The sequence below is a fragment of the Rhamphochromis longiceps genome, linkage group LG10 (genome assembly GCF_057381845.1).
Source record: "Rhamphochromis longiceps isolate RC_006_pf linkage group LG10, R_longiceps_female_GT1.1, whole genome shotgun sequence".
NCBI lineage: Eukaryota > Metazoa > Chordata > Actinopteri > Cichliformes > Cichlidae > Rhamphochromis > Rhamphochromis longiceps.
The window spans coordinates 33,099,856-33,114,661 of record NC_140566.1 but is presented as its reverse complement, the minus strand read 5'-3'; the positions used below and the strand labels follow the sequence as shown (position 1 = coordinate 33,114,661).

At 42.2% G+C, this 14,806-nt stretch overlaps 1 protein-coding gene across 3 annotated transcripts in view; it reads right to left on the bottom strand.

Annotated features, from left to right (window-relative positions):
• The window catches only part of sgcd (sarcoglycan, delta (dystrophin-associated glycoprotein)), a 343,513-nt gene that overhangs the window by 182,059 nt on the left and 146,648 nt on the right, over positions 1–14,806 (bottom strand). The window contains exon 1 of one of the 3 annotated variants that reach the window (XM_085421335.1): positions 12,142–12,543. The exons of the other annotated variants lie outside the window; for them this stretch is intronic. Coding sequence (XP_085277461.1) covers positions 12,142–12,144 — 3 coding nt within the window. The 5' untranslated portion in view covers positions 12,145–12,543. Of the gene's footprint in view, positions 1–12,141; positions 12,544–14,806 lie in introns of those variants that run through there. 3 annotated transcript variants of the gene reach the window in all.

The window sequence follows — 14,806 nt, the reverse complement described above, 5'->3', positions numbered from 1 at the left end:
AAGTCTTACAAGTGTCAGCTTTCTTTTTATACATATAAAAATATGGATATGTACTGATAAATGATTGGAATTATAATATTTCTGACTGTCTGAGGCAAAATTTCCCTGATTCAAATCAATTCGATTGAATCGAATCCAATCGTGAATCGGAGTCGAATCGATTCTAGAAATCAGTGACGATACCCGGCCGTAGGTGAGAAACTGAAGGCATGAGGATGAGTAGATGTGGATGTGTGGGACAGAGTGGGAAAATAAAAAGATGTATGTATTGTATGATAATGCAAAGCTTATGTCCTACACTTTATGGTGCAGTAAGAAACTAGAGTGTAGTCGCAGCCTGCAACATTTTTTCAAGTCTATTTAATATGATATAGTATGAAAATTAGAAACAGTATAAGTGGCCTCTCATGTCACTCTTGGTTGTTTTTAAAGCCCTATACATACTGTTTCAATAGCGATGTTCATATCTAGCTTCAAACAATGGGATCAGCATTTATAAGAATAATAAATATGATAATATGAGCAAAAAGTCGCTGACCTGTTGTATCTTGTGTTTACAAAGTGTAACCAGTTGGAAAAATCCCAGCGTAAAAGCAGAGGAGCTAAAAATGCCTTTTTCCAGACACAGGATGAACTGAGACGCTGCACCGAGGATCAGTACGATGAAGGAATATTTTACACAGTGAATCATGCAAAATTACTCCAGTCGAGTCTACGAATAAAAATATGCAGTAAGAAATGAGCATAATGGCTCCCCTTTTAAACTTAAAGTCAAAGTTAGTGCTTTTTTCTGCTTCTGGTTTCCCCAGGCGGTGTTTCCATGCTTCGCTGCAGCAGAGGGATACTTCCTAGTAGTATCATGCAGATCTATTGCTGGGCCAGAACACATTACATCGTGAAGAGAAAGTCACCTACCAGGAGCTGCTGGGTTTCATCATTTTTTCGGACAGATCAAATTCTGCACAGTCGTCTTTCAGCAGAAGAGTTTGTTTTTTTTGTTGCGTGTACGCACAGCAGAATAAGTTACCAAGAACTTAGCATACACATATCACGACCTCTGCTTTTAAACCCCGCAGGTACAGACAGATTAGAGGCTTCACAAGCAGGGACTGCACATCACCTGTGTGAGAGCACAAACTACTCCCCAAACCCCACTTGTTTGCTACTAATTGGGTCTAAAATATGACAAACATATTGCTAATTATCGTAATACTTGAAGTCCCTCATCATGTTAAGTGCCTGTAATCAGCCTCAAAGTCGTGTAAACAGCAAATCAAAGTCAAAATGTGTTAGCGGTTCACTTTAACACGAGTTCTTGCTGAAACTGTGGAGAGTCTTCATCGTTAAAACGATGGACTGATCAAAAAGATGTCAACAGAAGCGGGCAGAAGGACAAGGAGCTGTTTTTCTTTGTTTGCATGAAAACAGAACTAATTACTGTGAAGGTGATTATTTTTTTCACTAAGGGCCAGGTTGGCTTTTATCACCTAGTCAAGAAAATCATCACTTTGCAAAAGTCGGGGTATCCTTGTCAAAAATAACATTTGCTTAATGACTGGAAAAATGACCCTGCAAATAGAATTTATAAATCACACGATTCGGGTCAACCTATGATGCGGTAAAGTTTTTCCAGCTGCAGTCATTTATATTTGGCAGCACATTGCATGTTATATTTGGCTCTGACGTGGGACATCCCCACGTCTGCACAGGTTGGGAAAGCATAAGGTGGGGATGCTACCAGAAGCAACCCCACCCACACAAATGCATATGGAGGTGGGCTGCAAAGCAGCTTGCAGCTCAGCAGTAACTGCCGCTAAATTAAAATACAATACATTTATACTTTTATATTAAAATCCTAACTACAAACTCACTGCACATGAACAGAACTGAAGACAGCACATTTACAATTTTACAGTCACAAGAGCAACATATGTTTAAAAAATGAACAATTTTACCCTTACAGTGGTTTGAACTAGTTTAAATAAAACTATTTATCCTATAATGAATCTGAGATGCTAAGAAGACAACATTTTCAACAGCATGAAGCTGATGATAACAGCATCGGCTAAAAGTTTAAGCTGGAAATCCAGTCAGTTGGAAACTTTCAGCTCTGGCGAGTCTTTCCCAGCCACGACTTTGGTCGAATAAAGCACTGCAGAAATGCCTTTTTAATAACAATTCCCAGCTGTTAACATCTGAACAAACAGACTGATTGATTGTAGTTGGGCGAGTGACAAAAACACACACGAGGAGTTGATTGCAGTTATTAAACCTCCACAGTCTGAACATATCGCAGCCTTTATTGCGAGGTTTAGAAAGGCCAACTTTAAGTATTATTTTGCTTTGTTAAAAATACGATTTCGATGTTTCAAATTTGTGGTTGCAATCACAGAGCTCACACTGTGCATAATCAGTCCAGTTATAATAAGTCTTATTTCAGAAAATAAACCATTAGATGCTAAAGTTTGAACTAAAGAGAGACAAGTTTTTCGCATTTTATTAATTGACTGATTTCTTTTTTGAGTCGTGGTTTATGTTTGAAAGCAGGAAACTAATTATATGTGTCTCCAAGTTTGGCCAAAGTCTGAGGAAGCCGTAATGAAGTGCAAAGACTGCGAGCTCTGCCAGGCCATCACACTAAATAAATAAAAACCCAGCCTCTTAATTGACCCGCCCGATGGCTGGATCACACTTTGATAGAAGATAAATAAGAGGACGACTGTAATGGATGGACCCTGCAGGTGTCCGGTCGGTTTTACAGACGCAGCTCATTAAACTGATGGAATCGAGGAAGCACGCACATCTCCATGAATATAATTTCAGCCTCTCTGTACATTTTGTTCGCTCGGCGTCTGAAGGTTTAGGTGCTATTTACCCTGCAGCGAAGTGGACACAAACAACGGGCGGGGGGGAGGGGTATAATTTCCATGGAAATGACTTTGCTGTGCAGTGCCAGGTGGATGTGGGAAGATGTTTGCTCCGCTCAGTTTGATTCCTGCTCCAAAGTCTAATCCTCAAATTATCACTCAGTCAGCAAATTCCCCCCTTCTCTGCTCTCAAACCCCACTTTTGTCCCTCTTCTCATTTTCCTCTCACTTTCCTCTCAAACCGCCCTGAAGCTCTATCTGTCCATCTGTCTGCAGGAGAGAGGAGACAGTATCAGAGACATTGCATAAGTGCAGACGGGTGTTTCACTGAGTGCCACGATAACTCTGGTTTAAACCAGTAATATCTCATGTAGAACATGTGAGCAGTTCATAAAAGGTGTCCATCAAACTACTGGTGCTCATGCAAGGGGAAAAAACCCATAAAAGCATAAAACATTCAAAACTAGTAAATGGCCTTTATTTGATAGAGTTACATGAACGTGTATCGGCTTGAGTCGTCTTCTGGGTGTAAAGATAAAAGATAAAAAACACAGAAATTACAGCTTCATGCTCCACAGGTGTGTCACAGTAAGTGCATGCATTATTTCTCACAGCCTCTAGGGGCAGTGGTGAGTACAGCACTGATCTAACCTTTTGAGGCTCCGCCCAGGAACTGCTGAGCCCTCTGATTGGTTAGAAAAGTGTTTTTTAAAACAGTCTGAGATATGTAAACACACACAAAACATCAATAACCATAAAACAGAATCAAAGACACTGGAGTATTAAAAATGCGACACTGTTAGCGATGGATCGACAACACCATCGGTAGGTGAACTCTAGTCAATTATAAAAGCAGTGACCCTACTGTAGGACCAAGGTACTGACTATAAACAACATGAGGGGTCAAAGTGTTCATTAGCACCGGATGTACTGATGGCCTTAAGGACATAAATCCAGTATACCGCCCTTTGTTTGATGCACTTGATTTTGTCCCCGCCCCTGGCATCAAGACTAATAGTTTCAATATCTCACACTCTCAGTGTTAATCACTGTCATGATGTGCTTCTGTGTACTGTTAGGCCATGGGATACCTGCATTCACCCACCGCGTCCCTGAGTCTCCTTTAGTCAGACAGAGCCGACCACCAGAGCATTTGAGTAAGTATGCAGCACAGATGACACCAGTTTTATTCCTAAATACATTTTCAGGATGTTCTCATAATGTTATCTAGTAAATAAATAAATGACCACAGTAAAAACTAACTACAGACCAGTAAGTCCTTAATTGTTTGAGATCTTCTGGAGCTGATTCCCGTGGGTTCAGTAAAAATCTTGTGCACTCAGCTTCATAAGTTTGCTCTCTCTTTGGTTAAACATATCATAGATGTTGTGAGTTTGAAGAAAATACAACATATTCAACTTTTCTAAAGACCTAAAGGAAAAAATTACTATTGTGAATAAATGTTAGTAGTCAATAAATTAAAACTGCAGACGTGGGAACACAAGCTGGTCTTTAGATTAATGTTGTAATTTCTTTGTTGTTTGCTCCATCATGTCCAACCAGCACGGTGGTAATACGAGCCAGTGGGAGAAGATTTGTGGCAACAATAAAATGCAAAATTCAACTGAATGATTTTTTAAAACAAAGGCTCTGCAAAAAATAGTTTGTTATTGATGAAATAGACTTATCCTTTCCTTTACCGTCCCTATCCTGCTGAGAGCTAAATGAGAAGAAGCGTTCTCGTGTCTCTGGACAGCCTGTAGAGCAGAGAGCGGAAGCAGGAGGAAACAACTCTGCAGTCTCGTGTCAAAGAGCAAGGATGTTTTACTCTGCATCGCTTTTCACAACTTTCCAGACTTGAGGTGGTTTTATGGTTGCAAAAAGACCACGAGGCTTACTGCCAGATGGTAAATATAATGTTCTGCTGGGCAGCCATATTGCAAAAAAGCTCAGCTAAACAGTTTCCAGCAGCACTGGGCATTATTCAAATGCATATATCTCCTGTAGTGTGGAAGAAACTGTCACAGTAAAAAAAATTAATGAATGAATGACTCAAGAGTTTTTCAGCTGACTGTATCATGCACGTCTATTGCTGCATGATACAACCAGCTGAAAAACTTCTTAAATTATTATCCCAGGCACCTCATTTCTTTAGCGATCTCTGGATCAGATCGGGCTAAATGCCAACCTCGTGTATTATTTGCATGACAGTCATCTGTTCTCTTCTGCTTATTTAAACTATTGTCGTGGAGAAGCTGGAGTCTATCCCAGCTTCCTGCAGTGAGAGGTGGGTTACACCCTAGACATGTCCCACTCTGTCTCAGGGGTGACACAGGGAGACATACAACCACCCAATTTAAAGCACCAGTTATCCTAACAGGCCTTTGGGCTGCGAGAGGAAGTCAGAGCAGTTGGGAGAACATGCTAACTCCACAGAGAAAGGTCCCAGCCAGACGGAGGATTTGAACCTCTGTGTAACAGTGCTAATGTATATGTTTGGGGATAAAGAGGGTGAAGGGCAAACATTGCTGATTATCAAACTAAGTTTAGTACCTGCTGTTAGCTAGCACACATTAAATGTAACTTAAACTTGAAACTTTTGTGTTTCCCGTTACATTTATTAGTTGCGTAATCACAGTCCTTACAACACTTAAGGCATAAGAAGATCTTTCTTATCCTCTTACGCTCTTAACCAACAGGTCGCTACTTACAGCGTTGCAATAAATAAAATCATATCAGCATATATTAAAAGTATAGACGATTATCTTTGTGAGGAAATAGTGTGTTAGCAAATCTTGTGCCAGTTGGTTTTTTTAAAGCTGTTCTGAGAGTGACTGAGGAGCTGAATGCACCAAACAGCTGATGTAAATTCATGTCTGCGTAAGCAAGATGTCAATCAGCATCGCGACAATGTGACAACAAGCTGCAGTTTTGTGACAGTTTCCCTGTTTCTGTGCAGCTGCAGACACACAGACAGAAATAAAAGTCTCTCATTTTCATTGGAGGCAACATGTTGCTCTTATTGTGTTTGTTTAGCTGGAATATAAATGCTAAAAGTGCACACAGTGATTGTGTAATTTAACCCCAAGCTAGCAACTCTGTTTACCTGCTCTGCCTTTGCCTGATTCCTTCTCTTTCCTTTCTGTGGTCCTGTCTTCTTTAACTTTACTCAAATCTGTTTTCCTCCTTCTTCTTCTTCATAATAATAATAATAATAATGGATTGCATTTTTAAAGCGCTTTTCGAGACCCTCAAAGCGCTTTACAATTCCACTATTCATTCACTCTCACACACTGGTGGAGGCAGCTACAGGTGTAGCCACAGCTGCCCTGGGGCAGACTGACAGAAGCGAGGCTGCCATATCGCGCCATCACCAGTAGGCGGAAGGAGTAAAGTGTCTTGCCCAAGGACACAACTACCGAGACTGTCTGAGCCGGGGATCGAACTGGAAACCTTCTGATTACAAGACAAACTGCCAACTCTTGAGCCACGATCACGATCTTACTTGGTAGTGTTCGCTCTTACACCCTCAAAAGTGCACGTTCAGAAGTTAAAGCTTTACAAAGGCAACGGGAATTTGGAGGGAAATGTTCAGCACCTTCATAATAGCTGAGTTGAGTGGTCTCCCACCTGTTCAGTGCAGTGAAAGCTCTACAGCAGAGCTTGGTGGTTTGATGCTAAATGCTGATCAAGGCTGAGAGCAAAGCTGGTCTTTCGAAGCATGGGTCTTATTGTATCTGCAGAACTGCGCCTGTTGGGGAGGATGAAACCTTGGAAAACAAGCTAACAGCAAACAGCTGACAGCTCGCAGTGGCTCCTCCGAAAGACCATGTTGACTTTAGTAAGTCAGCGGGTGGAAACACTGCCAGGGTTACGGAGCCATTACGATGCCTAATATTAAGCGGTGTTAAAAACCTGCATTACAGCAGCCATGGATGAAAGTTACAACCGTGCCTGGAGCTGCTAGCTGCATGTTTTTGTTAAACCAAGGACTTTAGCATCTTTGAAACAAGGCTCACGGTTACTTTGATTCATTTATTTTATTCTGCATTAATGACATGCCTAAGGCCTGCCTTTTTTCTTTTTGTATAAATATTATCAAGTGTCTGCGGCCGTGCTAACAAATCTGTGAGTCTTTACTCGAGCTAAATGATAATGCCACAGCACCAGTCCTTTGGCAAAAACAAACATGGTGAGCTAGATCACTTTTGGAAGCTGACCTCATTTATTTCATGACTTTTTTGGTGATGTTGGAAGAAATCTGGTCTGATGGTATGTAATGACCTGACCCACAGGCCTGAGGACTTAGTGAGGAGACAGTTGTCTCCTGGCTGAGTAGCAGTCAAACTTGGAAACGTGTTTTTGCAAACAAAGTAACAAAATAAAAATGTCCATAACCACTGAAGCCAACACATTTTAAAAAACGGCAACTTTTACTTTGAAAAAGGAGAATGGTCACCATCTCCGGCGTGTGCTGCACTCTTCACAGTTTCCTTACTGTTTATTAAGTTTGCAGACAAGTGGGCGTCAACTGCAGGCAGCCGCAGCAATCTGCTAGTGACCAAAGCAACCGCAAGTTGTTTCTGAAACCAACCTAACACCCTAGTGACTGTTGGTTGATTGCCAGCGACCATAGATAGTAAAAAGCATGGATGTAGCTTCCTGGTAGGAAAAATGAGGATTGTGGAAGTCCCATAAGTCTGCACTTCCACAATCAGAAACAGATGACCACCAGATGGCGATAGCTGTGATTGTAAAAAGACTTCCAGTCTCGTATAGGAAACAGATTCCTGCTGAGATTATGGTCTCAGTCACTCATTGTGGGTCATTAGAATAAAAAATTACCAAAACGCATGTTTCAATATTGAGGATAAAAGTCATTCGCTAATGGACGTGCGATTTCACAGTCAGCCCCGCCCCTCCTTGTCACATCTGTTTATTTGCAACCCAGCGACAGTGAAAATGTTCATCTCGAGGCTTCAAAAAGCTTCACAAGCCAGCGAGTGATGTCACAGTAGCTACATCCATCTATGCTAGCAACCTCCACCAACCACTCCCAAACCGGTTGGGGAATTCCAGTGATTACCGGGCAGTACCATGTGGCGTTTACACCTGTGTGACTGGGGCCCGAAGTCAGAATCAGAATATGTGACAGATTAATTTCATACATTACAATGTGAATGGTTAAAGGATTCTTCTCAAAGGTTAGCATAAACACTGTGTGCAGATATTATGATGCTGTGTCTGCATGAGTGCAGTGTGGTTGTACTTGTCTTTGGCAACAGGCAGCTGCAGACAGCTGAGAGCAGACAGTAACGAGTACATGAAGAGACAGAGAGTCGACTGGGGGTTGGGAAGTGTGGGGATATCTGGAGCCGTGACTCTGTTCCTAATATATCTGTGTGTGGATCGACAGCTGCGATGTGTCCTGAAGCAGTCGACTGTGTTACATGTCAGAGTCGCAGTGGGATGCAGAAGTTTCCTGGTGGAGTGCAAACATAATCGATGTATAAATAGTGGAAGGCAAAAATAGACGGAAAGAGCTGCTGGCTGCACGTAAGCCTGAAAACAAAAACATCATATTTCGATCCTCGGGTAAACTCTCCTGTCAGTGATGTTGTTAAATCACAAAACTGCTTCAACAACACTTTTATGGCAGTAATATCAACTTTCAAAAATCATACCAAGTTTCTAATAAACTGCAGCAACTGAGAAGCAGTCGTGAACTGCCTCCCATTCAAACATCGCAGCAGCAAGAAGGAATGTTTTACTGTCACCTCTGAGTTTTAAACTGCTGGATTTGACCTTTAGATGCAGCACGTAGTCATCAAAACTGATTGATAATGGATAAATTAACAGTTCTTTTCTTATATAAATCAATATATTTCTGTAGATGTTAGACATTATCAAGCATGAAGTGTATGCGTACACACACACGCACACACACTAATTAGTGCACCAGAACAGAAGCAGAGACTTCTTGCATGGTCTGTGCTGCACAACAAACCACATTGTTTCAAATAATTCTCTTAAAAATGCTTCAAAAGGCACAAATACCACAAACATAGTAAGAGGCCAATTACCAAAGCTAAAGGCTAGCAAAGAGCACTTGGCTACAGCTCGCTGTGTCAGGATACCTGTGAGTGAAAGCCACGCCCCCTTTCTTTAACCCTTACCAGTATTCAAAATAAAATTCAACTCCTGTGCAGCTGAAGGAAGAATCTCTCCACAGAGGCCTAAAGAGTTTTTTCCACTTAGGCTGTAACATGTTAATACTGTTATTTCCATATTTTAACACAGGGCTCTATGGGCCGACTTGCTGTGTGGAAGTGAATACATTGGTTTGTGTATCCCTGAGACGTAGCTTCCCTCAGTTTCCTGCAGGTTCCCTGAGTGGCACACCTTAGAAAGCATCACCTAATCACCATGGACAAAAGTATTAGGCCACACCTCTTAATCTTTGACTTTAGGTGAATTATTCAGTGCCATTGCCACTAGCATGTAAAATCAAGCCCCAGCAAAGCGGTCTGTCTTTACAGGCATTTGTGAAAAAGTCGGCCGAGAGTGGTAATATTGCAGGAGGCAATATCGCAACAAGTAAGACTGTGGAATTTCTTCCCTTCTAGATATTCTGTGATCAACTGTAAGTGTTGTTATTGCTAAGTGGAAGCATTTAGGAAACACAGCACCTCAGCTGTGAAGTGGCAGACCACCTAAAATTAGAGGGGTCGCTGAGTGCAGAGGAGCACCAGTCTCCAACTCTGTGCTGACTTAATAACTGCAGAGCTCCAAACCTCCTCTGGCATTAAAATCAGCATGAAAAGCGTGAGCCGGGAGTTTCATGGCACAGCTGTGAATGTATAAATATACAATGTTCAGACTCGTGCTTAGTTTGGCAGCTCCTGTGCTAACTGTTCTCTCTTTGTGCTCTGGATTTCCTATTTGTGTCAGTCGGCCTCCAGGAAGCCCCGCCTGTTGTTTTTTATTCGTCGAGTCGCACAACCTTCCTTCCTACTCTGGCTAGGTGACACTGGAGCAGCCAGTGCAAACCACATTTCAATAAGTGTAAACTTGTGTTGCCGGACTTATGTTTCACCGTGCATGCAGAAGTCTGTAGAAAATCTCACTCTCAGCACAAACATTGGGATGAGAACTTTACATATCCTGATACAGCAAATTTAAATATTGAAAAGTCATCATTTTTCTGTCTCAATATTACCGGCTTCTCATAAGTGTAATTGTAAAAATATCTTTCTTTAAGTCTAACAGCATTCAGCAGAGCAGGTATGTTCACGTACAGCAGGGCAGAAGCAATGTACTGTATCCAACCATATTTTGGGCAATAACTGAGTGCAAGGACAGAACTTTATGCTGCATGGAAGTCAACACCATCCCCAACATCCCCAAAGCAACAGCTTTACAACCACGAGCCCAAAACAAACATCCTCAGGCTCCACAAATAGAAGACCCTCGGGTCTCCTGGTCAAGGCCAGAACCTTGGTCAGTAAACACTAAAAATCTCAGCTGCAACAGAAATGAAACACAACAATACTACAGCCATTGAGTCACAGCAGGGCTGCCTCTTAAATGAATGTGCCACGCTTGGCAACCTTCGGATAATCATTTTGACATAAATCACAAAAAAGCAACAGGTACGCCCTGAAAATCCTCACAGTCACACACACACACACACACACACACACACACACACACACACACACACACACACACACACACACACACACACACACCTGAACCAGCATGCTCTCAGCAAAGTGGTAAAATTCTAAATTACTTTCAGTGGCTGTTTTCAACACTTGAAATCTGGTCAATGTTGAACGATTCGAGCCTGGACGCTGTCCAAAGTGATTCTCTTTCATGTGTAGCACGCAGCACAATCTCACTACTGGAAACACTCTGTTTGGTCTCAGTAACAGAGAGCGTGCAGGAGGAGGCCACATGCTCGCTCGTTGTAAACGCACTGAACAGACACTACACAGACTTTGTGTCACGGTGAGGTGGAAGATGGTGGAACATTCATCCAAATCATTGAATTCAGGTGTTCCAATCACTTCCAATCAAGCACTTAGACATGCAGATTGCTTCTCCAAACATTTTTCTCCAAACATCCCAGAACAGTTAAAGATTCTATAGCTGCACAGGGTGAGCCGACACGATGTTAAACCCTATGGATTAAGAGTGTGTTATCAGTCAAGCTCATATGTGTGTGAAGACACAAGACAAGTTCAAGACAAGTTCTGAGCTTCAGCGAATGAATGAACACTTTCCTCACTTACTAGCAAGAAAAATCCACTCTGCCTAAATGAAAGTGTCTAAAAGTTTGCTGTCAGAAGTCAAGTTAAAATGGTCCTAATTTGAGGTTAATGTGTTTCAACACTGTTTCATTTGAAGCTCTAAAGTCAGCATTTTAACTTCCCAACAGTAGTGCGTGTGAAGCTGGGCTCAGAAGAACCAAAGCTCCATCTGAGTGCCTGTAATGATTTAAAAACAGACATGACTTTTGCCCACTGAGCTATGTGACGAACAAGACCCTCACTCCCCTCATTCCCCCACCAACACACACGCCCCCGTCACCACAACTGAATCCACACACTCATCCGTCCCAACCAGAGCTGAACCGGAGTCCGTGTTGAAGCATGTGCCTCCTCCTCCTCAGAGACACACAGTAGCCTGCAGTCTGTCCACATCCACCTTCTTCTTACTTATTTATAGCATCTTGTTCCCCAGAGGTCCAAAGTAATTGAAACCAAATGTGTTGCTGACACTGATACAGAGAGGTGGAGGGGGGCAGATCAGCCCACCCACTCACCCGCCTCCTCCTCCTCTGCTTCTCTATACCCAAAGATTATAGACCAGAGGTGAGATTTACAGTCTTGGAAACAACTTTTCTTTCAATTTCATCTAGAAATAGGGGGAAAAAAAGTTTCTTCCAACTTTTCTGTTCACAACAAATAACTGAATTAAATCGTGTCAGTCTCAGGGGCTCTGCATTTATAAAGCAGTTATAATGTTTTGCTTTTTTTCCCAGGCCAGTGAGCACCAAGTGGAAGAAAAAAAAAAGCAGTTTTCTTCCATCTCCCCCCAGGAGAAAGAAGCAAAGTAAAAGGGACTAACTGCAACTTTAATTTGCTCTCTTTTTTTAAAGCAGGCAGCTTGCAGCAATCAAAGCTCAGTCCACCTCCCCACCCACCAAAGCCACACCGACAACCACAGTCAATGAGCAGACCCAACAAGGCAGTGAAAGCAAACTTACCATGCTTCCTTCCCCCCCTTCTTGTTTGTTATTCCTCTCTTTAGTCCAACTCTTTCCTCCTGGGCTCCTGTTGAGCTCTGCTTCAAGTCGAGGTGTGTCAAGCAGATAAAAATGGAATGGAGCTGCTGCTAAGAAGCTGCATGAGGCCTTCACTGACCAAGTCAGACAGCCACCCCTCTTTCTTTCTGTCCCCTCCCTGCTGCCTTGCTCACTTGTCAGCTTTTCCAATAACAAACCAATGCCCGCCTCTTTTGGCCGAGTCCCCGAGCTGTGAGCCGCTTCCTAAACGCGTGGTGGACTCCCGTGACCCAGCTGTCTCCCTCTTTTCTTTCTTTTACTTTTTTTTTTGCAGCTGCTGCTCTGCTGTGGAGAGTCCTGTTACTCCAGCCCTCTGTCTGTGAGCTGCAGCCCTGCCTTCTTGCCTTCCAGATTTAGAAACAGAGACACATGTGGGTATGAAGTTTAAAGAGGCGGGGCTTGCCTGAGAGTGTTGTGTTGTCATGACGACCCCTCCTTGTCTACATCTAGAGTTCTGCCCCTGTTGCGTTTTATGAGCAAATACATGGAGCGAGTTGGGATTTTCTGTGTCTGCAGTCTGCACACTTTCACTTTTCCACCAGTCATTAGAATAAGAATCAACTTAGTAAGTATATTTATATGCATTTATAGAATCTGCAGGCAGGGAACAAAATGCCATGCACTGGAACTTTTTCCATTTGTAGACCACCCAGAGATCAACCTCTGTCAAACTGTTCATGTGAGGACTCGAACAGAGGACTCGGAACTCTAACGTATCAGCTTTCATCTGGTAACAATTTAACTTTTAGTTACGCTTAAAAAAAAAGATCAAGTTTCGTAAACAATGAACAATACACGGAGCAGGAAGTGTTGGTCTGGATATCTGCACAGGAAGCCAGAAGAGGTTTCTCAGATTTCTTACACACTAACACACTTCTGTTCTAGCCTAAGGTAACTGCAGATATTTGATCCATTTATTTAATTAGTCTAATTAATTAAGTGCTTATTATAATTTTTCTGTTATTATGTACTTTATCTACAATTAGAAGGTAAAGTAAGTGTCAGAAAAATGTGAAAAACACCCAGCACTCCACCCTAGAGCACAATAATCCCTTTTCCAAAGTACCGAATGAATTATTGTATTATTACACAGAACTACATCCATGCATCCACCCAAACTGCTTTCTTATCTGATTGCTAGGACACTGGAATACAGCCCAGCTGACACCAAGCTATAGGTGGGTCACCACCAGTGTACTTTACACTAAAGGAAGACGCCCGAGTACTTGGAGAAAACCTGAGACAGACAGGACTGAGCCGACCAGCAGCCTCAGTGGATCTTGACTGAATAGAATAGATATATAAAAGATAGCTTGTAGGTCTAAAACTAATAAGCCTGTATGGTCAGGAGAAAGCCATCCGTTCTAATGAAAAACAGGGAAGGCCTCAGGAGGACATAGAAATCTATCCAAAGATGGCGACCTTAATCTATGACCTCAGCTTTGATGACCTGATGAGTTCTTGGTCTCATTTATTAGTTTCAGGTCTTATTCAGTAAAACATTATGGATTTTTTTTAAATTACAGTCCTCATTAGAATAAAAATGGAAAGTAAAACAGTTAAAAGTTGTTAAACTTTATAACTCACAAGTAGTTAAACTAAAAGTGTTCAGCGTCCCTTGGTTTCTCAGTCGGATCTGCACTCGTGTCCAGTTCCATAACACCAGGATGGTGATGGTGAAATGCTCAGCTTGAGGCCAGGTCATGTGACTCACACAGGATGTCAGAACAAGGCGCTGGACAAAACCATAATTGTGCACGGTTCTTTTCTTTCTTTATTTGGTTCAAATTAACTCCATTTTGCAAATTTACATTTTTCTACTGGAGTCTCCAGTGTCATGTCAGATGTCGGTGGGCCAAAAATAAACTTGCTATTAGTTGAAGTTTCAAAATCCAATCAATTACAGCCTGAGTCACTGCTGCTAATTGGTGAGTCACACTCACTGACAGAGTTCTAAAAATGTGGAAAGATTTTGAAGCAAAATCGTAAAAAAAGCTCAAACTGACACAAGCTAAGCTAAAAAGACAGAGCCAAAAAGTGGAGGGGCAAACAGCCCCTTGACCCCCTGATTTCCAGCACTCTTGGCTGTGAGGCAAATTGTCCCATCTGCAGAACTCTTCACCACAGATTCATTTGCAGCAGTAACACATTCTGCGACCCTTAGCGGCCCTTTTGCCTGCTGTCTCATTGCATCTCCTTCAGATTGAACTCTGTCTCATGTTGCACAGCAGTGCTACAGGCGTGCGCACTGCGCTGCAGTGTGACACTGAGTGTGACAGCAGGTCAGAACGTGCTGCTTGTGCTGCTGTTCCATTTTACTCAGACATATTTGTGATAGTTGTAACATCAGGAATGAATTGAAAATTAATTTTGCAGCAAGATAACAAGCCCATACATATGTTCAGGGTCATAATGAACTTCCCATGACAGACATACGGTCCACGCTCATCTCAACATCATCTCACATCAGACTGTGTTAGGAGACAGAGACAGAAGACACAGAGAAAGTTGAAATCCACTTTACAACCGTGGCGAGTGTTTCTGGGAGAAGCACTCCAGTTTCAGAGGCAAAGGGAGGTCACGATAA